Here is a 27,308-nt window from a genome sequence, read left to right on the forward strand (position 1 = left end):
CTCGGCGGGCCCGGCCGGGGGAGGGGTCGTGGCGGCCGTGGCGGCGGAGGCGGTGGCGGCGGCGTCAGCGGCGGCCCGGGCGGTGGGAGCCGAGGCGCCGGAGCAAGATGGCGGCGCGAGTGCTGCGCGCCGGCGGAGCGGCCTCAGCCAGCGGCTTCCTGCGGCGGGCCAGCCCCGGCAGCCTCCTGCCCGGGCTCCGGTGAGCAGCGCCGCCCTTTCCGGGAGCGGCCGGGGAGGGGCCGCTGCGGGGCGGAGGGCGCGGGGTCCCCGGCGCGGGTCTCCGCCCCGGCCGCGTTCCCCACGGGGCCGGGCCGCCCGGGCTGCGGGGCGGCGGGACCGGGGCCGCGGTCGGCGCAGCGGGGCGAGCCGGAGCCTCGGCGGGGTCCGAGCGCCTGTCCGGCCGGCCGGGCTCAAGGTCATGGCGAGAACGACGCTCGGCGCCGAAGCCACGTCCGCGCGCCGAGCCGGCCCGGCCTGGGGGACCTTGACCCGGCGCGACCCGGAGCGGTGGCCGAGCGGCGGGCGCGTGGCTGAGGCTTCAGGCCTTGAACTTGGCCCGCGGGGCTCCGGCCGGACCGCCCGAGACCAATGCTCGCCCGCGCGAAGCCTCAGTGTCAGCATCGCACATGGCAGTAGAGACACCCTCACGTCCTGGGTTGTTGGGAGGAAGAAAATAAAATAACGCATCGTCCGGGGTGAGCCCTCAGTGCAGGTCAAGGGAGTGGTAGTGAAGACGGGTATTTAAAAGTAGGTAGCGGACCGAAAAGTATGGACAGTTATCAGCACTGAGTCGGCGTGGGGTTCATGTTTAAACTTTTTTTTCTAACCTCATTGGATTCAGTGTTCCGTTTTCTGAATCCATCCCTGACATCGCCATTCCCCATCTTCCCAAATTGAAAAAGCAAAGCCCTTACGAAGTTGCACGTCAATTTGCTGACTCGGTGTCTTTCTGTTAGGTACTTTGAACGTTTATGTTTTTGTTTGTTGATTAAACAATGAGCCCGTAGAAAATGCACTTGACACTTAAAAATGAAAGAGGGAAGGAGCTAGCTACCTGTTGTTAATGCGGGCCAGCTTGATTCTGATATGGTTTACTTAACGTAATCCTGTAACAATCTTAAGAAGTAATAGGATTTGCATTTTAGAGAGGAGAAGGAACCTCAGAGAACTTGAGACACGTGGCTGGAAAAGGCATTTGACCCCAAGTTTGTCGGGCTTCAGGCCCAGTACCCTTCCTGGGGCTCATGTTCAAGTTATGTTTCACAGTTTGATATTGTTTCCAAGTTGAGCACCAAGTCGGCCTCCTTTTGTCTTTATTCTGTTATTTAGTATCTCCTGTTGCTTTTTTCACACAAGTGATAAAAGCCCGTGAAATTGATATTTTATTCTTGACTAAAAAGACAGCTGACACTGACAGTGTTCACCTAAAGTGCCCAAGATCCCTTTAAGCTCGTAAACTGGAGAACTGGACCTGGTACCCCCACTTCCTGGTGGGACCAGTGCCCTTGACACTGCAGTCTGTGTCTTTATCCAGGGTCCCCAGTACCTTCTGACTCTTTCCCGGGCTCTAGTCTGCCTTAACTGTTGGTGTTCTGATCTTCAGGACTCAGTATTGTCATTCAGTCCCATCCAGCTCTTTGCAAGCCCATGGACGCAGCACACCACGCACCCGTCCTTCACTATCTCCTGGGGTTTGCTCAGATTCACGTCCATTGAGCCGGTGATGCTATATAATCATCTCATCTTCTGCTGCCCCTTCTCTTTTTGCCTTTAGTCTTTCCCAGCGTCAGGACTTTTTCCTCCATTGGAAAGGACTCAGTCCAGACCCAGTGAATTCATTGATTCTATCAAATACTGAATGTATACAATGTCATTGAGGCTCTGTTGACTTGAGCATAATAGTGCAGGTTGCTTTCCCCAGGAAGCCGTGGTGAAAACCCTTGTAGATGTAGAGAATGAGGTAGGTGCCCTGGGGGAAACTCAGGGAACCTCCCAGCCAAAGTCGTGGAAGGCCTCTTTAAGAAGGTGACATTAGACTGAGACCTGAAGGATCAGTGGCCATGAAGGCCCCAAATGGGAATAGTAGAGCAGGCTGGGAAACCCCAGAAAAATCTAGGAGCAGCAGTGAAGACAGGGAACAGGTGGCCAGGCTCAGGGATGGATAATTCCAGGCCTTACAAGCCATTTTGAGAGCTTGGATTTTTATCCTGAGAGCCATGGGAAACATTTAAAGGTATACACTCAAGTATGACGTCATCTGATCTATATTTTTAAAAGATCAGTCAGACTTTGAAAAGGGGACCACATCAGGATGATGGTCAACTGGGCAGATCCTGGTGCCGTTCACCGAGAGCCAGCTGTTCCCACGGTGAGCGTGCCCACTGCATGCCAGGGAGACATCAGTGAATAAGGCACACAGGTACTTGCCATCTGGGAGACTGCTGGTCATTCAGAGAAGGAAGGACAGATACAGGGAGGGGAGCGGGGGTCCAGGGCAGTTCTGAACCTGGTGACGCTAGAGATGGCTGTGAGCTATTCAGACAAAAAGGCCCAGTAGGCAGTTGGCCTTCTGGAGCTGTCTGACTCCTCCGCGAGATGTCTGAACCATATTTGAGAGTCGTGAGCATATAGGAATCCAAAACGTTAATAGATCCATGGGTTTCAGTGTACTCTTTGATTGACATTTTTCATAATAAAATGCTTTTTTAAACTATAGGAATGGGTGCAATTGCTTGAGGAGTGTGGATAGAAAAGAGCTGAGAAACAGACCCTGGGACATCTGGTCATTTACAGGCCAGACGCTGGAAGGAGAGGCAGCAAGAGAGCCAGAGGGGGCAGCTGTGAGGTCATTGTTATGGGTCAGTGCCCGGGCAGGAGGTATTGCAAAGAGAGAGTGGGTCAGCTGTGCCAGATGCTGGTAAAAGGTTAAGATGACAGAAGAAAACCGCTTACCAGCAGGGGTGTTGTGGGTGACCTTGCAAGAGTGGTTTCAGGGGGACGGCGGAAGTGTTCCTGGGAGGCCTGTTTGCCACACACATCTTAGTGCTGCTCAGTGCCAGGTCCCCCGCTCAGCTGCTTACTGAACTTTCCCCCAGACCCTGGAAATGACCAGGTGCAGAAACTTAACTCATCTTCCTCCTGCTAATCCTGCTTGCCCCTTCTGGGCTCACTTTCCCCACTAAGGGAACATCTTCCACGGAGTGCCCCAGGCCAGAAACCAGAAGATCTTCCCCATGCCCTTCCCCCGCTGCTCCCGCCCATCTCGTCAGGTGCCAGACCTGTTAATTCTGCCTCCGGCATGTCTTGACTCTGCCTCTGCAGGAACACGCCCCTAGCTCAACTCTGCGCAGCTCTTGGCTAGGTTCCTGTGAAGAGTGTGGACGTGAAGCCATTGGTGAGGGGGCAGCTGGAGAACTCTGGGCAGGACCGTCTCTTGCTAGAAAGATCTCTATCATGTCAACCTTGCCCAGGTCCTCATTCCTCTTCCCTTCCACCCCACCTCCACCAAGAAAAGGTGTAAACAACATTTTAGGAACCATTGGGGATATTTTAATATGAAGTAGGTATTAGATATTATAGGATTACTGTTTTCCTTAGATGTGATATTATTAGAGATTCAGTTTGTCCTTGATCTTAGGAGCTGTGTGCCGAAGTATTGAAGGATGGAGTAGTATAATGTCTGCACTCTGGTTTCATATGGTTTGGTAAAAATAAACAAAATACACATAAAGACTCAGAAGGATAAAATAGTCATCATTTTTCCATCTAGATGAAGGGCATAGAGGTCTTTATTGTACTGTTCTTTCATTTCTGTGTTTGAAGTTTTTCAGAATGAAATGTTGGGGACAGCTCTCTCTAGCAGCCACAGTGAAGACAGATTCACTGGGATTCGGGGGGGGGGGCGCGTTGGGTGGTGGGGAGGGGAGTCCGATAGCTCCCGCTTTAAGGCAGAACTCTTCTCTGGATCCAGTCCTTCGGCCTCCCCTCTCCCCCTCACCCCTGCCATATTCACACACTCCTGGCTTTGGCAGCAGGTAGAGTTCTGCTTCCGAGAATGTCCTTCCTCCCACCGGCAGCAACCTGACAGACTGCTCCCCGTCTTCCAAGTCCGGAGCTCAACAAGTGTCTCCCCAGAGAGTTGGTCCACGTCTCCGTGAGGCCGACCTTCCGCCACCGCTGCTACACCCACCACCTCCGTCTGTCTTCACGGAGGGGCTCCTTTCTGCTGCTTTGCACCGTGATTACTTCTGTCTGCCTGCTTCCACGGCACAGCAAGCTCTGTGAAGTCGGGGCCGGGTTTGTTCCTCAGCCTGGCACGTGCAGTGCGCCATCAGTAAATGCCTGGTGATGAGGTGACCAAAGCCCTTTGCACCACTGCTGCCTCATCCCATGGTCTCCACGTTAAATGTATTTCCCTTCTGTGATTTGCTCCAACTGAACCCAGAACTGTCTTCCACACCTAAACAGGACCCTAGTCTCCTCCTCTTCTCCTCAGGAGTTTTTTCTTTTGTTTTGTTGGGTTTTTGTTTGGTTGGGTTTTTGTTTTTGTTTTTTTAAATTTTTTGCCATGCCATGCAGCTTGTGGGATCTTAGTTCCTGAACGGGGATTGAACCCAGGCCCTTAGCAGTGAACAGAGTCCAAACCACCAGACTGCCAGGGAATTCCCAGGAGTATCTCTTGAATGTATTCATTGCGCTTCATCCCTCGTCATCATCTGAACCCAGGATCATCCTTCGGTCTGTCCAGCGAGTATTGAATGCCCGGTCCTGCTGGGCACGTACCCCACCAGGAGCCATGCTCCATGCCTTTCTTCCTGCCGCCCACCCGCCTCACCACTGCCAGGCTGCTTTTTACTCCTAGATCTTTTCTGAAAACTTGCTGGCATTGCCCCACGTATAGGATAGAGTCCAGCTGCCAGGCTGGTGCGTGGGAGCCCAGCCCTCCCCGTCGCCGCCCCGCCTTGCCCTCCCATTGTCCCCCTCGATGTCCTCCCACCGTGTTCTCTTGCCTTCCTGAACGCTTTGCTGTTCCAGAAATACGCCACATGGCTTCACGACTCCATACCCCTGGACACGTTGTTCCTATGACTGGAATTATCAGCAGCGTCGTGCACCTGTCTTGCCTGTCCTCCAAGACGGAGCCGGAGTCTCTGCCCTGAAGTCCCTCCGGCTCCTTGCCGGCCAAGGCCAAGACGGGTCACTCCCTCGAGTTCCCGCAGTGCCTGCGAGTCCACGGTGTCCATGACCGCTCTGTCTGTTTACTGATAGGTTTTTCCCCTGAGACTGGGCAGACTCAGCATCTGTTCATCTCTGTATCCACTGAGCCAGGCCCTCAATGCTTATTCGGTTTAAAATCTAGTGTTTGGGGGAATTCCCTGGAAATCCAGTGGTTAGGACTCTGATCTCTCACTGCCAAGGGCCCAGGTTCCAATCTCTGGTCCGGGGTCTAAAAAAAATCCCACAAGCCCTGCAGTTTAGTCAAAAGAAATAATAATAGTAAATTAATAAAAGAAGATGTTTTGTTGGATATGCTGCCCCCTACCCCACGTAAAGTACCACCCAACGCGTATATGATGGTGTAAAAACAGCTGATCACTGTGTTTGTTGCTCTCAGTAAAGAGCCAGCCCAGCCCAGGCCTTGCAGTGCCAATGGCTGTTGGCATGGCTCCTTCAGCCCATTGCCATGGTTCAGTGAGGTGGACTGGGCACCCGGGGCAGCTTCAGTCACCTGCCACTCGAAAGATTTCAGAGGTCAAGAGTCATTTGGCACTAATGCCGAGTCACACTGCCTTTCATTTGTCAAGACAATTGCTACCCAACTTTGACAAGTAAACAGCATGTGGGTTCTTATGTGTGTCCCGTGATGTTGACTGTTTCTTACGTTAATCTTAGTTTACAAAGTGTTGTCATAACCCTTACTTCATCTTACCTGTCCTAAAGTAAATCCCTTTGGTGTTAAAAATCTGGAACAAATGCTTACTTGGGGAGATTCGTGTGGGTGAGGTGTCCCTTATCAGTGAAAATATTTTGAACTTTATAGTTAGATCTGGGTTCATATTTTTTGTCTTGCCGCTTCTTAGCTCAGGTTGAGTAATAATAACTTCTGGGGTCCAGTCCTTCAAATGCAATAGTAACCTACCTTGCTAGATTGTTCTGGGGATTAAATGAGAAGACATAGACAAATTGTCCAGAGCTTGACAGGAAGTACGTGCTTATTAACTTGTAATCCCCTTAAATTCTAAAGAGGAAGGGAAGAATTACTTCAGAATTTTTTCCCCCCTCCAGATTTAGCCTGTCAATAATTCTTTATTATGCTCTTATTTTACAAAGCATTAAATACACTAGGAGTTAAATAGCGATATGTGTGCATGTGGCATATGCTTGTCTATGTACTTCTGGAAGGATTCATTAAGAACTGTGAGTAGTGCTTACCTTGGTGAGTTACTTCTTAATGAAGTTCCTTAGTACCGATGTTTTCAGAAACTTCCATTGTATCTCTTTCCTAGTTTTTCATAATTGTTATTCCTAAAGTCTTAAAATTTATTTAACCAAAACATATTTTTAAACACAATTTCTGTTTAGTAAATGTGAAATCTAAAATTAAAACTCAAGGAACTGTACAAAGTCCTGCTCACAAATCTTAAAACTTTCTACTTTGCATATCACTAATTTTATATGCTTGCCATTTTGCTTCATGATATTATTTAACCCAGTATCCTAAAATGTGGTGTGTTTAAAATACTTTAAACACGGGACTTCCCTGATAGAACAGTGGTTAGGACTCAGCGCTTTCACTGCAAAGGATCTGGATTCAGTCCCTGGTTGGGGAATTAAGATCCCACAAGCCATTGCGTAGGGCCAAAAAAAAAAAGGAAAATACTTCAAACAAACTGACAAAATGTTTTTATTGTTATTGAAATGAATTTTACCATGATTCATTGGAGAACTGCCATCTTCAGAATTAGTTTATATAATTAAAGAATGAATTGAAAACAGTTAAATACCATATGATTTTGATTTTTGCTAAAGGGCTAATACTTAAGGGCTTCCCTGATATCTCAATTGGTAAAGAATCGCAGTGCGGGAGACCCAGGTTCAATTCCTAGGTCGGGAAAATCTGCTGGAGAAGGGATAGGCTACCCACTCCAATATTCTTGGGCTTCCCTTGTGGTTCAGCTGATAAAGAATCCACCCACAATGCGGGAGACCTGGGTTCGATCCCTGGGTTGGGAAGATCCTCTGGAGAAGGGAAAGGCTACCCACTCCAGTATTCTGGCCTGGAGAACTCCATGGACATGGGTTGCAAGGAGTCACACAACTGAGCAACTTTCAAAGATCTAGTAGTTTTTATATATAACTTTTTTTAGTTTTTTAAAGTAGTTTTAAAAATAATTTTTAAATCTCTGACCATTAATCAGGTACTGTCCTACATGTTTTAAGTGTGTTAAATGTGTACTTAAAAATATACAAGAGAGGTACTTCCCTGGCTCAGTGGTTGAGACTTCCCCTTCTAGCACAGGGGGTGTGGGTTCAATTCCTGGTGAGGGAACTAAGATCTTACATGCGTTATTTTATTTAAAATACTTGCCCTTTTAACTTAAAAATTGTTACTGAAGTATAGCATACAGTCAAGAAAGTACACAAATTCTAGATTTATAACTTGATGAATTTCCCCCAATATAAACACAACTGTGTAACCAGCACCCACGTCAAGATACAGGACATTACAAGCCCTCAAAGCCCTTCTTGTGTCTCTTTCAGTGAGCTCTGTCAAGGGTAACACTACCCTGACTTCTAACATCTTGGGTTAATTTTGTCTGGTTTTGAACTTACGTGTCTGGCTCTTCCACTCAGTGGAAGAGTAGAATTCTATGTGATATGTGAATTGTAATTCATTCATTCTTTTTTTTTTTGCCACACCATGCAACATGTGGGGTCTTAGTTCCCTGACCAGGGACTGAACCTGCAGCCCCTGCATTTGACGTGCAGCAGAGTCTTAACCACTGGACCACAAGGGAAGTCCCTACCAGGCTTTAATTTTTAAAATCTTTTCTCAGGTTATATATACCTATCTAGCTTACCTATAAAGGAGTTTGTAAACATGCACTTTTAGATATTTTAGCTAATGTTAAGTATAAAAATAATATATGTATATGGAAAATTCAGAGTGCAGAAGGTTAGACAGTGAAAAGGAAAACTCACTCCTCACACCCCAAGCCCAGTCACATAGCCTGGATGTCCTCACTATTAGCATTTCACTTTGTGTGTGTATTTATGGCACTGTTCTGGGCCTGCTTTCTCCACGGAACTCAGATACCAACATGTCAGTGTGTGTAGGTGTACCTCATTCTTTTTAATGACTGCATTCTATCCTGATTTTGGATCTGTCTTGTTTGATCTGCCCAGTCCCCATTAATGGAGTCCAGATTGCCTTTACCAGGAACAAACTGGAAGGCAGTAAGGAATGCTCTCCTGCATTCAGCTGTGTGCACTTGTCTAAATATAGCTGCCCTTCGGACATAACTGCAAGTGCAGCCCTTAGGCCAAAAGGCCTACACAGTTTGCATTTTGCTGTAGATAAATGTCACACTGCCCTCTAGGGAAGTCACACAAATTTGTGATCCCACTTGCAAGCATATGGGAGTTAAACACTCAGCTCAAATTTCACTGGTAAAATGTTGCTTGTTAGTTCAGTCAGATTAATCATCACTCCAACAGTGTGTACAGTAGAAGTTCAGTTATAAGATGAAAATTAGCAAGTCATGTATATGTTAATGAGGTTTATATTCTTAGGTTTTTGTAAGTTAAAATTGACTCTAGGGGTAAAATAATTTTTTTAAGGAAGGAATTCATGTCACTTTCTCTGTATATTCCTTTTCACATTTTTTATTGTGGTAAGATACATAAAACATTTGCCATTTTTAAGGGTACAGTTCAGTGACATTAAGTATATTCACATTGTTGTATAATCGTCACTGTTATCTACTTGCAGAACCTTGTCATCTTCCTCACCCATTAATATCTCCCCATTCTCTCCTCTGCCCCTGGAACCTACTGGTCTACTTTCTTTCTCTGTGAATTTGACTGTTCTCAGTTTCCATGTATGTTTTTCCTATGTTGAAAATTTTCCTCGGAGGAGGGAAGAACACAGCGGGACTCATGGAGATGCACGTGAGGATTCTCCGAGGATTGCCGAAGTTCCTTTTCTCACACTTTGCTCCTGCGTTCAGAGTGCACGCTGTTGGCGCGGAAAGTGGACACATGATATCTCAGGTTCTAGAACAGGGCTTCAAATGTGTGCCCAGGGCGTGTTTGCTGACGGATTGATGAGTTTATGAAAACGGTGTGCCACGCGCTGCCACCCAAAGACCCTGACATCTTTGTACCTCTGATTAAACTCAGATTTTTGCATTTGTGATTCCGTAGGAAATTGACATCTTCCAATAACAGACCTCGAGAGGACAGCTGGTTAAAATCCTTGTTTGTCCGGAAAGTTGACCCAAGGAAAGATGCTCACTCTAACCTCCTAGCCAAAAAGGAAACCAGCAGTCTGTACAAATTACAGTGTGAGTCCTAGGTTTGCTATCTTCATAGTTAACGTTTTTCCCTTGGTTCATAAGTTTATCGTTGAATTTTCTTTTGTTTCAGTTCACAATGTTAAACCGGAATGCCTAGAAGCATACAACAAAATTTGGTGTGTATACCAGACTATCCTTTACTTGGGGAAAAGTAATGATTTTAATATTTGTTGGTTGCACTAACCCTTGATAGCAGAACGAGATCTTTCATGCCTCTTCTTAAAGCCGAACATTGAGAGGCTCTTAAGTTGAGCTCTGTGTGGGGTTACCAAGGGCATTCTGATTTTAAGCACTGGTTCACCGAAGTCTGCATAGACTGTCAGACTTTGGAATGTTACTGGACTTTCAGGTTGGAAGGAACCTTGCTAGTCTGTCCAGGCCAGCTACTCATCCAGTGCTTGAGTCCTTTCTGGAGCCCTTCCTGACACTGTTCTTAAATACATTCATATGCTCCATCTCTGGACAGCTCTGAACATTAAGAGTTAGATTGCACGTCCCTGGGACTGCCCCTATTTCCAGTTTTACGCCTAAGTACCCCTGCAGTGTAAGAGCCCTGTATGATTTCAGTAGAGCTGCCATTTCTTTCAGTCTTCCATCTGCCTGGGTTCAAATCCATTCAGCAGATTCTTAGAGTGATGTGAAATCCACATACTCTTACAGAATTTGTAAACTTTAAGGCCAAAGAGAATTAAGTGTACCAGCTCTTAAGTTAATAGAAATAGCAGTTCAATGATCAGTTGTCTGCAAACATGATTTAAAAGCGCTTTTTAAAAACCGTGCATATCTACTGCTTTCATGAGAAAGCAAATGATTTTGTTACCAGAATCAGCCTAACTTTCAGAAGCAAAAAAATCTTTTGTTGTTTTGTTTTTGGAGGTGGGTCTCAAAAGGTAACATTAGGGTAGTTTCTTGCTCACCTCGGCACTGTTCTCTTTATTTAAAAAATGACCTAAAACAAAGCAGATGGTTTTTCTCTAAACCTCTTTTCATAAGATGAAAATTTTCTGTATGCTTATATTTCCCCGGATTATCTTTCCTGTTCTATTTTTTTTATCAGTTCATCTCCTGTCTCAGATTCCTGCCCATCTACTCATGTTTCTATTTGAAAGTCTTGTTCTCACTTCAAACTCAAAATGTAGAATCACTCTGCTCCTCCCGCTTCCCCATGTGTGACACTCACCTGTGGTTTTATTTGACTCTTGCCTTAGTTTTCTGTGACCAGTCCGTCACTAAGGGCTGGGCATCTTCATTTGACGTGCATTTTGCTTCTCTTTGCTTGTTTCCCTCTCCAGGCCGGTTGAGGCCCATTTCCAAGTAGCCCTTTCTGACTGCCTTCCTGGGCTTGAAGCTGCACCAGTACCTCAAACCTCCCCTCCCCCCAGCCCACTGCAATCCATTACCCAAAAGTTTGTCAAATTGGTCTGCTTGAGTTCTGTTTTCTCCTTCATCCTGTTTTCCTATTCTCTAGAACTTTCAGCAGCAACCTGTTTCCAGTACATAAAGACTTAACACCTGCCTGGTTTTTAGGGGCTCCAGTAATGAGGTTCTGCCCAGCCCATCCAGTTCTGGGTACTGGGGTTACCTACCTAACAGCCCCGATTCACGTCGGTCATCTGTGCGGGCTTCCGTCAGCCACACTTACTCCAGTGCTGGGTTCTTTACTTCCTGCTCATGTCTTATGGCAAAAAGAAAACCCACTTCCGTTTCCCTAACATAATCCATCTTTCCCAATTTCCATCAATCCCATGTTACTTCTGAACATTCATGGGTCACACATCAAATAGATTTAATATCTGGTCTTAATTTTAAAAGTAAATGCTACCCTTCAAAAAATAATACATGGCTTGGTCATTGTACTTGGTCAGAAAGACATTTGAGTTTTCAGTTAGTTAGACATAAGACCATTCAGAGCTTTTCTCCATTAACTAGTCACATCCACCCCATCTTAGGGCCCCAACATCGAGTGATGATCACTAGCTTAATATCACCTGATGTCAGCAAATAATCTGAACAGGTTCCATTTCTGACCCTTGATATCTTTTTGCACCCATTGTTGGATCTGTATTGTACTTTTTCGTCTTAATTTTTCTACTCAAAAAAGCGTGCAGGTTTTAGCTTTCCTCTTGGTATGATTCAGCCATGCCTCTTCCCTTGGTCTTTCCCTGTCCATTAAAATCTGCACTGTGGGAGGGTTTCCATGGGGTGAGGCCCTGCCACCTCTGCTCGCTAACACCCTGCCATGACCACGTGTGATGGACAGCAACAGCCCGGGCGCTGTTTCCAGTGTGGGATTCTGCAATACCTTTCACATCCTTTCACATCCCCTTAGCTGGTTGAATTGGATAGAAACCAATTTGTACTTCATGTTGTGTCTTTCGTTTGGATTCTGCTGCACCGTGGATGCCCTTTGGGATCGGTGGGGTGGAGGTGCTTCCAGACTCTGTTGTGTTTCAGCTTCATCTTCTTCCTTAAAGCCCGCCCGTCTCTGCCCCTGCTTCCTCTGCCTCTCAGGCCACTTCTGTCATCTCCCCCATCCTCAACATTACTTTCGTCTCTTTCTCGCTTCTCGCACGTTCTTTTCCCATTACTCTCATCCGTCCTGTCTTTGGAACCACCAGAACTTAGCTTTTATACATATCACCATTCCTAAGTGCTTTTTTCTCCTGAAACGGTGAATAATAGTCTCATAGTTGTGGAATTCGGGGACCTTTGGCTCTTCTTTATCATTTTTATCAATCTACTTGAGTTACTTACCACTGTTCTAGATAGCTGGGTCATCAGTAACCTAAGCATTTGATAACTGGGCCATTAGAGTTTTATAACAGAATTCAGCTAAAAACGTAATTCTGTAGTTTGTTGCATCATAAACATATCCTGAGGTCAGTTGTCAGAAGACAGAGTAGATGACCTTTTCCTATTATTGACCGTGTGTTATCCACCTGATGTAATTTTGTTGCTTGTTTAATTAGTGTTGCTCTTTCTTCTCTTGAAGTCAAGAGGTGTTGCCAAAGATTCATGAAGACAAGCATTACCCTTGTACCTTGGTGGGGACCTGGAACACGTGGTACGGAGAGCAGGATCAAGCTGGTAGGAAGCAGCCGTCTTTGGGATAAACACTTGCTCCTTAAGCCTTTAAGTCATCACATAAATGACTTTCAACTTAGTGCTTGTTTTTATAATCAAAGCTTTCCAAGTCTTGATCTAGTGTTATGGTTGAAGTAGTTTCTCAGTAAATCACCGCAGAAACTCCTTTTTGATCATTTTTCACATTTGAATCTGTGATAGAAACTTTACGGTATAACTCAGGCCAACACACATTACAGTTTTGTACTGTATTAACACTAAGCATATCTGAAATATTTTCAAGATCAGAGTATCATACAAGTCTAAATGTATGTTATCTTTTAAAATATATTTCAGTTCACCTTTGGAGGTATGAAGGAGGCTATCCAGCCCTCACAGAGGTGATGAGTAAACTCAAAGAAAATCAGGTAATGATTTTGAAAAATGTTTGCTTATTCAGACTATTGATATAGTAGATGTTAGTACAGAATTAAATGACTCTTTCCTAGCATCAGTTTTTGTAAGCAAACTGTTAGTTTTCGGTAGTAAAGATTTTATTATTTGGTTTCTTGCAGTTGTATTTGAACAGAGTCATCAGTTGTAATACTATTAGAATAACAGTTCTTATTGTAAAAGTCAGTTGTACTTTGGAACTGATAAGCTGGTCCTTTGAAGCCAGTAAGTTAACCTAGTCATCACAGTCAGCCTGAGTTACCTAACACATACCTGCTTTAGGAACTGCCAATCCATATTCTTCACCTTGGGCTGACTTTGCTGTTCTTCCCTCCCTTCACTAATAGAAAAGTGTTCATGGAAAAATTCTACCAGCTTAACATTATTAGAGAAGAAAATGTGTGTCGATTCCCTGTCCCTATATAAATGGCTTTTAGTTTATCTGATGTTTTGAGGTATCCATGTCATCTGCCTTAAAATGCTGTCAAACACTGTCAGGATGACCTAAAAACATAGGAAATTAAATTTGTTTCCATTGTCATTCAAATAATCAAGATGACTGTGAAGTTTGTCTAAACCTGGACACTTTTGAAAGTGAAAGGGAATGCTAATAGCCATTTTGCTGACTCAACAAGATGTGAACTGGGACTGTCTCAAGCCAAGGGACCCTGTTTATAATAGTATTCTACTAGAGGAGGAACATACATGTTACTCAGGTAGGTTTATATTGTATATAAATATTAGCAAATCTCATGAGCACCTTTGTTCACTCAAAGGAATTTTCGGAATTCCGTAAGGCAAGAAGCAACATGCTTCTCTCGAGAAAGAATCAGCTGCTGTTGGAGTTCAGTTTCTGGAATGAACCCATCCCACGGTCAGGACCGAACATATATGAACTCAGATCCTACCAGCTCCGAGTAAGTCCTGGAGTAGGAGCTCACCATGTCCCCTCGTTCTTTTGTGCAGCAGGATGCACACCCCGATGTTGAGAGCAGTCGCTGGGCATGTGTTCTGTGATGTGTGCTTGGCTCATTTTCTCCCCTGTCCAGTTCTTCTCCTCATTTCCTTTTTTGGTTTGTTTGGTCTTTTTTTTTTTTTTTTTTGCTGTGCAGTATGTGGGATCTTAGTTCCCTGACCAGGGATCGAACCCATGCCCCTCTTCATTGGAAGCAGAGTCTTAACCACTGGACCACCAGGGAAGTCCCTTGTTTCTTTTTTTTTTTAATCTTCTTTCTCATTCTTTCTCTTCTGCTAAGCACATTTGTTTTTTATAGCCTTAGACATAAGAGAAAATACCTAAAATGCAGCACCAGGTACATTATATAGCATCTATTGTCATTGAACTAGAGCAACTAATAAGCGTGTGATTACGAATACATTATACAGCACTGTAAGAGAAAAGGGGAATAATATTTCTACAACTTTCTAGATGTTTCCCTGCTAGGACACGACTGAAAAAAATGTCCAGATAACAGCATAGTTAAACTGAAAACATATCAGTAGATCTCAGTGGTCTAACATTCAGTATTATACTTGGGGGGGGGAGAAAATCAAGGAATGTCTTTGTTAGGTTTAATTAAATTGAATTATTTTAAAATTTCACAGTAGGGACTTCCCTGGTTAGGACTCTGTGTTTCCACTACACAGGGCATGGGTTCAATGCCTGGTCGGGGAAGCAAGATCCCACCTGCTTCACAGCAAAAAAATTAATAAATAAAAAACTAAAATTTCTCAATAAAGTGTGATAGGTACCAACAATTTAATCATGATTGGCCTAACTGTGATTTTCATAGCTATAACTGGATGACCTTAACTCTTAACCTTATGTATAGGTTGTCTCCTTAGATGAAGCCATAGAATTATTACTCCCACCGTAGGATAGGTATGAACAGAGTGCATAATGTTGCTTTGTTACATTTTTTTACTTGTTAGATCTCACATTATTAAAACTAATTTCTCAGTTAGTCTTGTTATCTGATATTTTTCATGCTGCTGTTTCCATATTTCTTCATAGAACTAACAAACCAAATCCAAATCTCTTTTCAGCCAGGAACTATGATTGAATGGGGCAATTACTGGTGAGTATATTACCAAATGATGAGTTTGTAAGTCTTAGAGTCTTTTACACCATAGTGTTAATTCTAGAAATAAAATCTGGGGTCCATGCCACAATTTTATATTAGACTGTTGTTTTGTTTGACATATTTGTATTATGAGATTTTTCAAACAAGTACAAAACTAGAGAGAATAATACCACCAGACCCCCTTCCTTCCTCCCATTGCTTAACTTCAGTAATTATCAACACATGGCCAGTCTTGCTTAAGTCTAAATGCCCCAGCCAGAGTTTGAAAGTAAATCCCAAACAACATAACATTGCATCTCTGGGTATTTGAGTGAGCATATATCTCCCAAGAGATAAGGACTTTTTATAAAAACAAAACCCCAGTGGTACATGAGGTTATTTCATATTCTTCTTGGATATTATCTTTTCTGAAATGTTGCTTTTGTCACATAAACAGGACACCACAATGATATAACTGCTTCCATTTTTTCTTCATTGTTTAATTAGCAAAATACCAGTTTTTCTATCTTGTAGATCTACAGATTCAACAGAATCCCAGTCAAAATCTCAGCAGACTCTAAAAATGCAAAGGACCCCAAAATAGCTAAAACAGCCTTGAAAAAGAGGAACAAAATTGGGGGACTCACTGCTCAACTTCAAACCTGACTACAAAGCTAGAGTAATCAAGACAGTGTGGTACTGACCTACAGACAGCATTTAGGTCAAGGGAATAGAGTTGAAAGATAAGAAACAAATTTTCACGTATGTGAACAATTGGTTTTTGACAAATGTACGAAGGCAATTCAATGGGGACAGATAGTCTTTCATCAAAGGGTTCTGAGACGTTGGATATCCTTGCAGAAAGATGAATTTAGATCCCTACCTCATATTATATATAAAAATTAACTGAAAATGAATTGAGACCTAGGTGTAAGAGCTAAAATGTAACATTTTCAGAAGAAAACATAAGGGAAAATCTTTGTAACATAGAGTTAGGCAAAGAGTTCTTAAACACCAAAATCACAATCTACAAAAGAAAAAATCTGATAAATTATAATTCACCAAAATTAAAAACTTTTGTGTGATTCAAAGGATACAGTTTTAAAAATTAAAAGAGAGGTCACAGACTGAGAGAAAATTTTGCAAATCACATATCTGATAAAGGACTTATATCCCACGTATGTAAGGAAATCATACAACTCAATAATGAGAAGATGACCCAATTTAAAAATTGGCAAAAGACTTGTAAAAGCAGTTCTCCCAAGATATACAAATAGCCAAAAAGGAGATGAAAAGATGGTCAGCATCACTGATCACAAGAGAAATGCAATTCAAAACCACAAATATATGCCAACCATCTCATACCCTTTAGAAGGGCCATTATCAAAAGAACAGAAAATATCAAGTGTTGGCAAAGATACAGAGAAGTTGGGACCCTTGCATAATGTAGGTAGGAATATAAAATGGGGCAGCCATTATGGAAAATGTTTTTTCATACAGCACTTCTTAAAAACATTAAAAATAGCATTACATCTGATGCAACAATCCTACTTCAAAAGAATTCAAAGCAGCATCTCAGAGAGATTTGCACAGCACTGTTCATCACAGCATTCACAGAGGTAAGAGGTGGAAGGAAGGTAAATTTCCATCAACAGATGAATGGATACAAATATGGCATGCACATATAGTGGAATTTTATGCAGCCTTTACAAAGAAGGAAATCCTGCCACATGCAGTTACCCTTGAGAACATTGTGCTAAGCAAAGTGAGCCCATTACAAAATGACACGTACTAATACAAAGTTTCTAAAGTAGTCAAAACCAAAGAAACAGAAAACAGAATGGTGGCTGCCAGGGCCTGGGTTGGCGGAAGGGAGTTGGTGCCTAGTGGGTGGTTTTAGTTTTACAAGTGAAATGTTGGAGAGAGGTGTTGCACAACAATGTGTGAATAGACTTGGCCCCACTGGCCTGTACAGTAGGAAATGGTTGACGTAAATTTAATGTCAGGTGCCTTCTACCACAATAAAAAATAAAATTGTAAAATAAATTTGAAAAAAAGTTAATAGGCAAAGCATTTAAATAGACATTTCCTCAAAGGAGCTCTATGAATGCCTGATAAACATGTGAAAAGCTGCTCGATGTCCTTAGTCACTGTGGAGATGTGAAGTAAACCACATTGATAGCGGTTCATACCCCCCAGGATGGCTGTAATTAAAAAGAATAACAAGTGTTGATGAGGTTGTCAATGAATTGATGCCTTTATACATTGCTGGTGAGAATGTAAAATGGCACAGCCACTTTGGAACAGTGGAGCTATGACTTTTTATTTTCAGTTTATATATGTTCTCTTTTCTTCAGTTATGAAATTTATTGCTTTGGGCTTGATAATTTCTAAGATCTTTTTACCTCCAAAAACAGTTCTGGAACCTTTCTTTCTAATAACTCTTTTCTTCTTAGATCATCAAGGCTAACTAATACAAGATAGCGTTCCCTTTCATTTGAAAACTAAGAAATACATACTTGATTGTATGCTATTGTTGGGGGAGTGTGTAATTTCCTCGGTTCTGTCTCGCAGCAGCAAAGATTTGAAACGAAAAAAAAAAAAAAGATTTGAAACGGTGGGCCAGTATTACAGCTTGGTTACAACTCAGTTTTATTTGGCAAACAAAAGATAGTACACCCTCAAGGTGTGAGGGCAGGCCACCCCCAAAGGAGAGGCCTTCCTCCTCTGGCTTCCTCTTGGCTTCCTCCTGTTTTTTACCTCCTTTTGTCTCCTCCCTGCTGAGCCTGCCCTTTGCAAATTGAGCTAGCTAAGAAGGGGGCGTGTTTGTTTCACCTGAAGTTCTCTTTCGCCAGAAGTCTGCAGGTTTTCTTTTGTTCTGTTTTTGTAGGCTTTTCCTTTCTTTGTCTTTTAGCCACCACTGTCTTGTACTCCTTTTCCCTATTCTAACTACCTAACATTCCCCCCTCAAGAGATAGGAGGCCCAATTCTTTGGGAATAGGGGCATCGAGGTTTCTCTGGCTACTTCCTGCTGAGCTGGGATGGTGAGGGGCATTGGGTCTCCCCCTCTTGGTAATCTAAGCCTCAGAGTCCTTATAGCCGTGTCCATCTAAGGGTGAGTGATATTTTCTGTGGTCGGGTGTAGTTTTATATATCTTTGTTGAACTGACACTGCATGTTGTAGCTTGTTGACCTGGGCAGAGACAAAATGGGTTAGACAATTGATAATACATGGAGCAATCAAAAGCAGCATCAGTGTGGTGATAACGGATTAGTAGGGGCATTAGCCAACCGAATTCCCCCTCGCCAGGAGAAGGATCCCCCAGAGGGAGATTGTAGCCACCCTGAGAACTCTCCAGCTCGTTCTTTGAGATCCTATAGGATCTGAATATTTTTCTTGAGAACTGTGAAACTTTCTTCAACTTAGCTGGAGGTATTTACCCAGAAACAACACGCCTCATTCATAATGGCTCAAGTCCCTCCTTGCTCAGGGATCAGGCGATCTGTCTCCTATCTATTTGGAGTATAATTCCTGACAAGCTGTGTTGGCTCTTCAGAGCTATCCTGAGAAAACTTATCCCCAGAAACTTAATTTGGGGGGTGTTCATTAGAATAGGTATCTGCCCACCCCAAAGCAGAGGTCCCAGTCTGTCTTGGCATCCTCCTTTTATACATTTTGTCTCTTCCCCCCTGAGCCTGTCCTATGCAAATTGGGCTAGCCAAGAGGGCTGTTTGTTTGACTTGACGTTCTCACTCCAGTCTTCGGATTTTCTTTTGTTCATTTTCATGGGCTTTTCCTTTCTTTGTCCTTCAGCCACCGCCATTTTGGATTTCTTTTTCCTGTTCTAACTACCTAACACTTTGATTATAGACATCATTTTATTAAGGAATTGGTGGGTGGTCCCCTGAAATGTAGTAATTTAGTTGCCCACAGGATAGAATCACTCATTTCTATTTTTCCATGTTACTGAGACATGTCCAATGTGGAATCTACAGAGAAGTACTTAGTTTATTCTTCAGTTATTTTAAAAAATTATTTACAAAGCCCAGTTCAGCATGCAATTTATATTTTGGCACATAGGTAACTATTTAAGATGGTGATCTTCTCTTCAGTACATGCTTCTGATTATTTCCAGGCTAAGGCAAGTATGTTTTCTTTGCCTACTGAGAAAGTGGATGAGAAAAATTCCGAATGAAGTGAACAATCCTAAACATTTATCACTATGGATGAATATGGAGGGCTTTCCCCTCTTTGGGTTAAAATGGACACTATAGTAATTTGCCTAATTTTAATAATTTACTAATCAGGTTTGTAATTTTGGGTGATGATTGTGATCATGTAACACCTAATGTAAGGTTAAAGAAGTTAGCATCAGGGTTTTCCCTGGTGGTCCATGATTAAAGACTCCGAGCTCCCAAGGCACGGGGTGCAGGTTTGATCCCTGGTCAGGGAACCAAGATCCAACATGCCACGCAAAATAAAATAAAGACATCTCCATTTTTTAAAAAATCAGGACTGCAACCACGTAGCTCATGCTGTTTTTGTTTTAATAGTTACGAATTACTCTACATGTTTTACAAAAATGACTAATATTGCTACAGAAAGGTAGATTGACATCTGATGTACATTAAAATAACTTTTGAATACATTCAATAATTTTTAAAGTATTCTTTGTTCTGAACAACTTGCACTGAGAATGGCGGAAACTCACTTTTTTAACATACCTAATGCGGTATCTGAACGTTGTGTTTTTTCTCGTAGGGCTCGTGCCATTCGCTTCAGACAGGATGGTAATGAAGCAGTTGGAGGGTTCTTCTCCCAGATTGGGCAGCTCTATATGGTGCACCATCTTTGGGGTATGTTTTTTTCCCTTTCATTTTTATGTTCCTGGGATTTCAGTATTCATTACTGAATCAGTTGTCCTAGCCTGTAAATCATACCTCAGGTCAGGAACCTGGAACACTGCAGCTGACCCAGATGCCGCAGATGGAAGGGTAGGTGTTAGGCCCCCCAGCACAAGAGGTCCACAGTGAAGGGTCCCCAGACGCTCAGCTGCTCGTGAGCTGGTGAGAGTGAGGGCAGGGCTGAGAGAGGTGCTGCGGGCCTTTCACAGGGTGTCCGAGCCTCCCTTTCTGAACATGCCCCAGCTCTCTCAGGGACAGTCCCACACTCCACACAGAAAGATGTCCTCCAAGAGGGCCCACTGACTGCCTCGGGTCTGGATCTGTCGTCCTCTGAGGCGTCTTCTCACACCTTTCCCGTCCCCACGCCCTTTGGTTTGACACCTTCTTTGGTGCCTTTCTGGGCCTGACTCGGATGTTCCTCATCCCCCACTGAATGTCACTGTCCCTGAGCTCCCAGAGCCTGCTACCACATGCGTGGTCATGGTCGTGGCTGTGTGTGTCCGTCTCTCTTGCTGAGCAGGAAGCAGGTCACAGCGGCAGCTTGGCTCATTCTGGGCACATTTGTAAATAGTTATGTGTCACTCAGTCATGTCTGACTCTTTGCGACCCCGTGGACTGGAGTCCACCAGGCTCCTCCATCCATGGAATTCTCTGGGCAAGAAATACTGGAGTGGGTAGCCATTCCCTTCTCCAGGGCACCTTCCCGACCCAGGGATCAAACCCAGGTCTCTGGCATTGGAGGCGGATCCTTTACCATCTGAGCTACCAGGGAACACTTGTAAATGGTTATTAACGTTAAAAAGATGAAAAGCCTGACTCATTTCCAAACCCTAAACCGTATTAACTTGCTGAGGTGTGGGTTTGCCTTCTCTGGTCCCGCCGAGTGCTGCAGGGGCGTGCGTCTGCTGGGGCAGCCGGAGGCTCCGGGACAAGGTGACGTCTGCAAGCAGACCAGTGAAGTCTAACTTAACCTTTACAGGCTTGAGGCAGGGGTGAGGTCGTTTTTATTGTGATTTTTTAGTGTATGATCTGTCCAGAGGATTTAAACTGAAGAGACAGACCCCTCCCCTTCCCCAGCCTGGAGGGGCCTGTGAGAGCGGCCTACGAGTGAGCACGGGGACCGGAGTGTCTGGACCCCGTACTCTGGCCCGGGCCAAGGTCAGACTCGTGTCTACTCTCAGGCAGCGCCCATCTCCACCTTCCTTTGTGTCTCCAGCCAGTGTCCCAAAAGTCCACTGCCCACTTCCTACCTCATAGGAAAAAGTATTGAGATGTGCAGAGATGCATTCTCAGTTGGCCACAACTTACCCTCACTTATCCATCTGTTTTAGAGAAAGAGAACCAACACTTACCAGGCACCTCTGTGTGTTGGTTATTTTTGCACCATTCCCTTTAGCCCTGACAGCCACACACCAGAAATGAGATACCATGACTCAGACGTGGTAAAGAAATCACCCCAGCCGCAGCTGTGCAGGAGCTGGGCCAGCCTCAGACGTCAGCCGGTCTGGCTTCAAAGCAGGTCTTCCCCTGGCGGAGCTCCCCTTCCTGTTACCCTCGCACGTGATGCCGGCCTTCCACCCCCACCACCAGCACCCCTCCTCCCTCGAGGCCTTGCTGCGGCCACAACTGCTCCATCACCCCATCCGTGGGCTCCTTCCCTCAGTATGTGAACAGTCTCAGTGCCTCCCATCTTTAAAAGCCTCCCCAAACCCAAAAGTCCATTAACAGATGAACAAAATGTTTGTGCAAATTCATAGAGACTGAACGTAGAATGGAGGTACCAGGGGTTGAGGGGAGAGGGGAAATGGGAAGAGATGGTTTATAATGGATAAAGTTTTAATTGGGGCTGATAAAAAAGTTTTGGACCTGGATGATAATGGTAGTGACACAAGGTAATGTACTTATTGCCTCTGAATTATACATTTAAAAATAGTTACAATAGGGACTTCCCTGGTGGTCCAGTGATTAAGACTCTGCACTTCCACTGCAAAGGGAATGTGTTTGATCCCTGATCAGGGAACTAATATCCTGCGTGCCGCATGCTGTGGCAAAAAAAATTTTTTTTTTTTAAAGAAAATAGTAAATTTTGTTATGTATAGTTTATCCCCCCAAATTTGTTTTAATTAAGAAAAATTTTTAAAGAACACAGGCCCCTCCCACCTGTGTTCCCTCCAAGGGGGAGTCCCCACACAGTGCACGCGGGGTGCACCTGACCCCGTGAAGAAGACTGCCGCTTGTCACCTGGATCTTAGCCATTTTCACCCGGGTCGTGAGAGGTAGAGGATTTCCTTTTCCTTCTGTTCTTCAGTGTCTTCAAAATGTTATGTAATCAATTTACACTCCCTTACTAGTGGGGAACTTTTGGTGAAATTACTCGGCCTGCAAGGTTAGGTCTTCTCACAGGGAGAAGGAAGACCCAAAACAGGACTAGAACTGAGTGGGGAGCCCTCCTGACTCAGTGGTTGGAAGGATCTCGCCTGATTAGGAAGCAGAAACCAAAGCACCCAGTGAGGTATCTGGATTGTACCCCTAGGACCCTGACCCTCAGCCCTTCCCTCCACTGGAGGGCTTTTCTCTCCAGTTCCTGCGTGTGGACAATGAAATGTCGGTTTCAACCTGGAAGCCCCACTTGGTCACATCGTACCTTCCATGGAGCTTTCCCTGGTCAGCTGTGTTCGCCCTGTGGAGTCGCCTTGTTCTCCACTGTTGTGAACACAGTCTCCCAGATCATTGCAGGGCCTTATAAATACTGAGTAAAATTGAATCTCCTATTGCTTATCTGTGGCCTGACAGTTTCTGGTTATGGATTTAACAAATTAATGAGGAAGTTCACGTGGTTGGTAAAGGCACATCTTGAATCTACTAGACTGTAAGCCTTGAGAGCAGATTGTTTTGCCTCTCCCACATGGCCTGACAATTCTACTCAGAATAACCAGCTCACAGTTAGCCCAGCTTAGTACTAAGTTCATGGAATATAGATGGTCCCTGACTTACGATGGTTCAACTTAAAATTGTTCAACTTTATGACAGTGCAGAAGTTATCCATGCTCAGTAGAAACTTTGAAGTGTGAATTGTGCTTTCCCCCAGGCTTTTGGCACACTCTCTTATGATGCTGGGCGGTGGCAGCGGTCAGCTGCGCAGTCACAAGGGTGAAGAGCCGGTACACTCACAACTACTGTGGTTTTCACTTCTTGTGCAGTATTCAGTTACGTGAGGTACTAAACACTTGATATGAAATATACTTGGCATCAGATGATTTTGCCCAGCTGTAGGGTAACATGAGTGTTCTGAGCACGTTTAAGGTAGGGAAGGACTTCCCTGTAGTTCAAATGGAAAGAATCTGCCGGCAATACAAGAGACCAGGGTTTGATCCCTGGGTCAGGAACATCCTCTGGAAAAGGGAATGGCAATCACTCCAGTATTCTTGCCTGGAGAATCCCATGGACAAAGAAGCCTGGCGGGCTACAGTCCATGGGGTCACAAAGAGTCGGACACGATTGAACAACTAACACATAACACACACAAGGTAAGGGGGACTCAGCTGGGATGTTCTAGTGGATTCGATGTATTGAATGCATTTTCAATTTGCAATATTTTCAGCTTATGATGGGTTTATTGGGACGTAACCCCATCACAGGTCGAGGAAGATATGTAGGCTGTTTGAGAAAACAAGATGAGCAGCTGAATCAGCACTTACTGGACATCCAGTTGACCCTTGAACAGCACAGGTTTCGACCGCATGGATCTTTTTCAGTTGATACACACAGGCCTATGCAACCCACAGCTGGTTGAATCCGAGGGTGCAGAGCCATGGATACACAGGGCCAGCAGTGGGACTTGAGCACCTGCAGGTTGTGGTGTTCATGGCGGGTCCTGGAGTCATTCCCCCACTGTACGAGTGGAATGTAGGGCATTATGTTTGGTTAATTCTTCTGTGTGGCTGTTTTTAAGCTTACAAGGATCTTCAGACCAGGGAAGATATACGGAATGCAGCATGGCATAAACATGGCTGGGAAGAACTAGTATATTATACAGGTAATATCTTAATAGGCATAAAGCATTTCATTCTTCTCATCTCATTGTTTTAATGTTCTTTCACCCTGAAGCTCATGGTGTATTTGAAAAAAAATAATGTGTTGCTGTCAGATGGTGAATTGTAAGGTTGAGGGAATAGAGAGATAGTCATATTTTTCTTTGATAGTTACATGACTTTTTCAATAGAGAATATTCATTCTTTCAAGTATACATGTTGTCTAGTACAGTTTTCAGATCTTTGTGTTGTAAATTTTATGTCATTACATTTTTTTGGTACATTTCTGTATTCTCTGAAATTTATCATACCAATAAATTTTTCCTAAGCTTTCTCATCAAAACTGTTTATTCCCTAAAGCATTACAATTTAATACAGCAATTAAAAAGTAATTTTGAAAATTACTTTGATATTTAAACTTTCCCTATGTACGTGTATATGCCTGTGTTCATACATGTAAGCCTACACATCTGTGTATACTCATGTGTATATATAATACATACACTATGAAATCCTAGTTGCTTGATTTTTAGAATAAAACAGCCAGACTGAATGCCACCCAGTGACATTATTACCAATGCAGGTAATAAGTACACCCATGATGCACGTCAGGTACACTTAAGCCTGTACCCTACCAGGAAGACCAAAGAGTAATTTGTTCTGGAAAATAACTATTATCTTGTCTGTTAGTTCATATATCATAAATCCTCTAACTGTATGTGGCTTTGCTGCTTATTCTTACACTTTCATCAGGTCCCAAAGACATGTTTCCTCAGCACTGATGGTGTTACAGGTACAGTGTATTGTTGCTATATATAGGATATACAGATTATTTGATTCTATATACATTTTAATTCAGTTCAAAGAACCTTTTAAGAAAGCACCATTTTACTCACAATATAGACTTTCCTGATTTCCAACACATGAAATACATCTCCTGACAGAATATTTTAATGACACATTATAGGATGTCAGCTGATCTGTCATTAGCTTGTCTATTTCTGCCCGAGACCAGTCCTAAGTATTCCACTACTCTGATTTCAGGCAGCATGTCTTCTGAATGAATATCCTCGCAGCCTACTTGTTAGTGTGTATTTATTGCCATCTGTTTAGAAAACAGTGAGCCCCAGTGATTATGGCCCTTGTTTTCAGTCCCACTTATTCAGGAAATGGAATCCAGAATCATGATCCCACAGAAGACCTCGCCCCTCCAGTGAAGCAACAGAATGGAGATGTGCCTACAGAAGTTTATGTGACATGTGCTTGTCATCAATCAACTTGAACTGTGTTACAAGTGAGAGAGAAACACTGAAATGTAAACTGCTGTATATAGCTTGTAAAAGACCTCTTTTCTTTAAAATTTACATAATCACAAGACAGGAAACTGTTACAGTTTGGCTGATTGTACAAGTGCGCTGTAGCCCTCTGAAATATCCCTAGGTTTGTCGAATATACCGTATAATATTAATACCAAGCCACCTCTCCCCACCCCCCCAGGAAAAGAGAGCCCAATTGAAAATTGGAGTCATCTCCAAGTAAGAATCTAACCATGGGAAAAAAAAGTTAGCCATTTCTTTATAAAGAGCAAATCTGTTTTATAATTACAGATTTTTTAGACAGATTTCTTGTATCAGGAAGAAATATAAATTTCATCATGTTTCTGTAGCATTTTTTTCTGAGTTTCAGACTAGGAACAAATTATAAGTGTACTCAATACCTGGAAATGTTTTACTTCACTCTCATTTTTAATGTCAGCATAGTAAACTGTGTCATTACTGAGGGGGAAGTGGTTGATCAGTAATTCAGTCTCCACTTTATGTATTGTGATGTCTTTATACACGAGGAAAAGATGGCTTGAACTTGTGTATCATATGTGACTTTGAAATGAACACCTTGAATAGCACTAATTTTTATTTGTAATATTTTTCTACAACAAAACAAGTAGCACTAGGAAAAGAGGTTTTATTTTGTAAACAGTCATCTGTGACCTGCATTTTAGTAAGCTCACAGCAGATTCTTCCAAGATCATGAATGGGGGGAGGGGGGTGTGCATGTTGAGATTTAAATTGACATAAAACTGCATACTTTGTCTAGCTCTGATTTCGTTTTTTAATAGTGCCAATTTTGTGACTGTAATCATGTGAAAGTCCTGTTGAAATGAAAAATTATGTCTGACCCCCAGATCAAAGAATTTATGTTAAAGTGTGAATAAATCTCATATCAAATGTCAAACTTTTACATGTGAATGGTTTTCTCCAAGAACATATAAAAGTTAATAAAAATCCTCTTAATTTTCACATATTATATGTATGTGATCTTTTTTAATGAACTGATTCTGAGAGTGAGCCCATCACTCTTGAAAGATGGCTTGTCCCAGTTCAGCGGGCATGTGTGAGTCTACAGAATAAAATAAGCTCATCAGCTGGTTCTTATGGCCACATGGTAGGTGTTATGGGGAGTGGGTGTCTATATACCAGCACATAGTGGTCTGGTGTTTGGGAGTCGGGGCCGCCGATGGAAGATCAGGCTCTGCTCGTTGATGGGGTCCCTGCCCTCTTTGGTGTTGGGTCCTTAGCCTATAAAATGTGGAGGTTGAATTCAGTAGCGTCTAAGGACCCTTCAGCTCTGAATTTCTGTAACTGGCTCTTCTTGCTGGCACAGGAAACAGATGGGGAGAGCGGGTGTCGTGAACTCTGCCATGGCAAACCTGCAGTTCAGCAGCAGCTGCTCTACTGATTAGATGCTCAGAGCATGTTAGCAGGATGTGAATGAAAGAATCATTGATCAGGAGCTACTTTCTAAACTACTTAATGAAAACTGGCAGAATGACTATTACTAGTAAGGGTAATCTAGCTATTCAGAACTGGAAAAAAAAAGTTGCTCTGGACAGAGGGAATTTTCACTTACAAAATTATGTGGACTTGTAAATGAAACAAACCTTGTAGAAGTTAAGAATCTCCTGTCATTCACTGGTGTATTAGAGTTCTCCAGAGAAAGAGAACCAATAGGCTATCTAGATATAGATGTATTTGGGGGAGAGAAGGATGGGGAGTTTGGGATTAGTAGACACAAACTATTATGTATAGGATAGACAAATATCAAGGTCTTACTGTATAGCACAGGGAACTATATTCAATGTCCTATGACAAACCATAATGGAAAAGAATATGAAAAAGAATGTGTGTGTGTGTGTGTGTGTGTATAACTGAGTCACT

General features: G+C 43.4%; 1 protein-coding gene across 2 annotated transcripts; it reads left to right on the plus strand.

Moving 5' to 3' along the window:
* Positions 1-26,394, plus strand: NIPSNAP2 (nipsnap homolog 2). 2 transcript variants are annotated; one of them, XM_043455272.1, is made up of 10 exons: positions 5-199; positions 9,427-9,566; positions 9,649-9,694; positions 12,571-12,665; positions 12,999-13,069; positions 13,871-14,011; positions 15,141-15,172; positions 19,920-20,014; positions 24,015-24,098; positions 25,246-26,394. In XM_043455272.1, exons 1-10 carry the CDS (start codon positions 108-110, stop codon positions 25,308-25,310), a joined length of 861 nt encoding a protein of 286 aa, XP_043311207.1. In that variant the 5' UTR covers positions 5-107; the 3' UTR covers positions 25,311-26,394. The 2 variants fall into 2 exon arrangements, with proteins under 2 accessions (XP_043311208.1, XP_043311207.1); XM_043455273.1 differs by lacking the exons at positions 9,649-9,694; positions 12,999-13,069 and having other exon boundaries at positions 1-199.
* The last annotated feature ends 914 nt before the right edge of the window (positions 26,395-27,308 follow it).

Source organism: Cervus canadensis, chromosome 32 (assembly GCF_019320065.1).
Source record: "Cervus canadensis isolate Bull #8, Minnesota chromosome 32, ASM1932006v1, whole genome shotgun sequence".
NCBI classification, from domain to species: domain Eukaryota; kingdom Metazoa; phylum Chordata; class Mammalia; order Artiodactyla; family Cervidae; genus Cervus; species Cervus canadensis.

Bases quoted from the DNA above. Each gene is read 5' to 3' on its own strand.
- NIPSNAP2 (XM_043455272.1), top strand. From the start codon at position 108: ATGGCGGCGCGAGTGCTGCGCGCCGGCGGAGCGGCCTCAGCCAGCGGC. The intron at 200-9,426 runs GTGAGCAGCGCC...GTGATTCCGTAG, and splicing joins AGCCTCCTGCCCGGGCTCCG to GAAATTGACATCTTCCAATA. The intron at 9,695-12,570 runs GTGTGTATACCA...CTTCTCTTGAAG, and splicing joins GAAGCATACAACAAAATTTG to TCAAGAGGTGTTGCCAAAGA.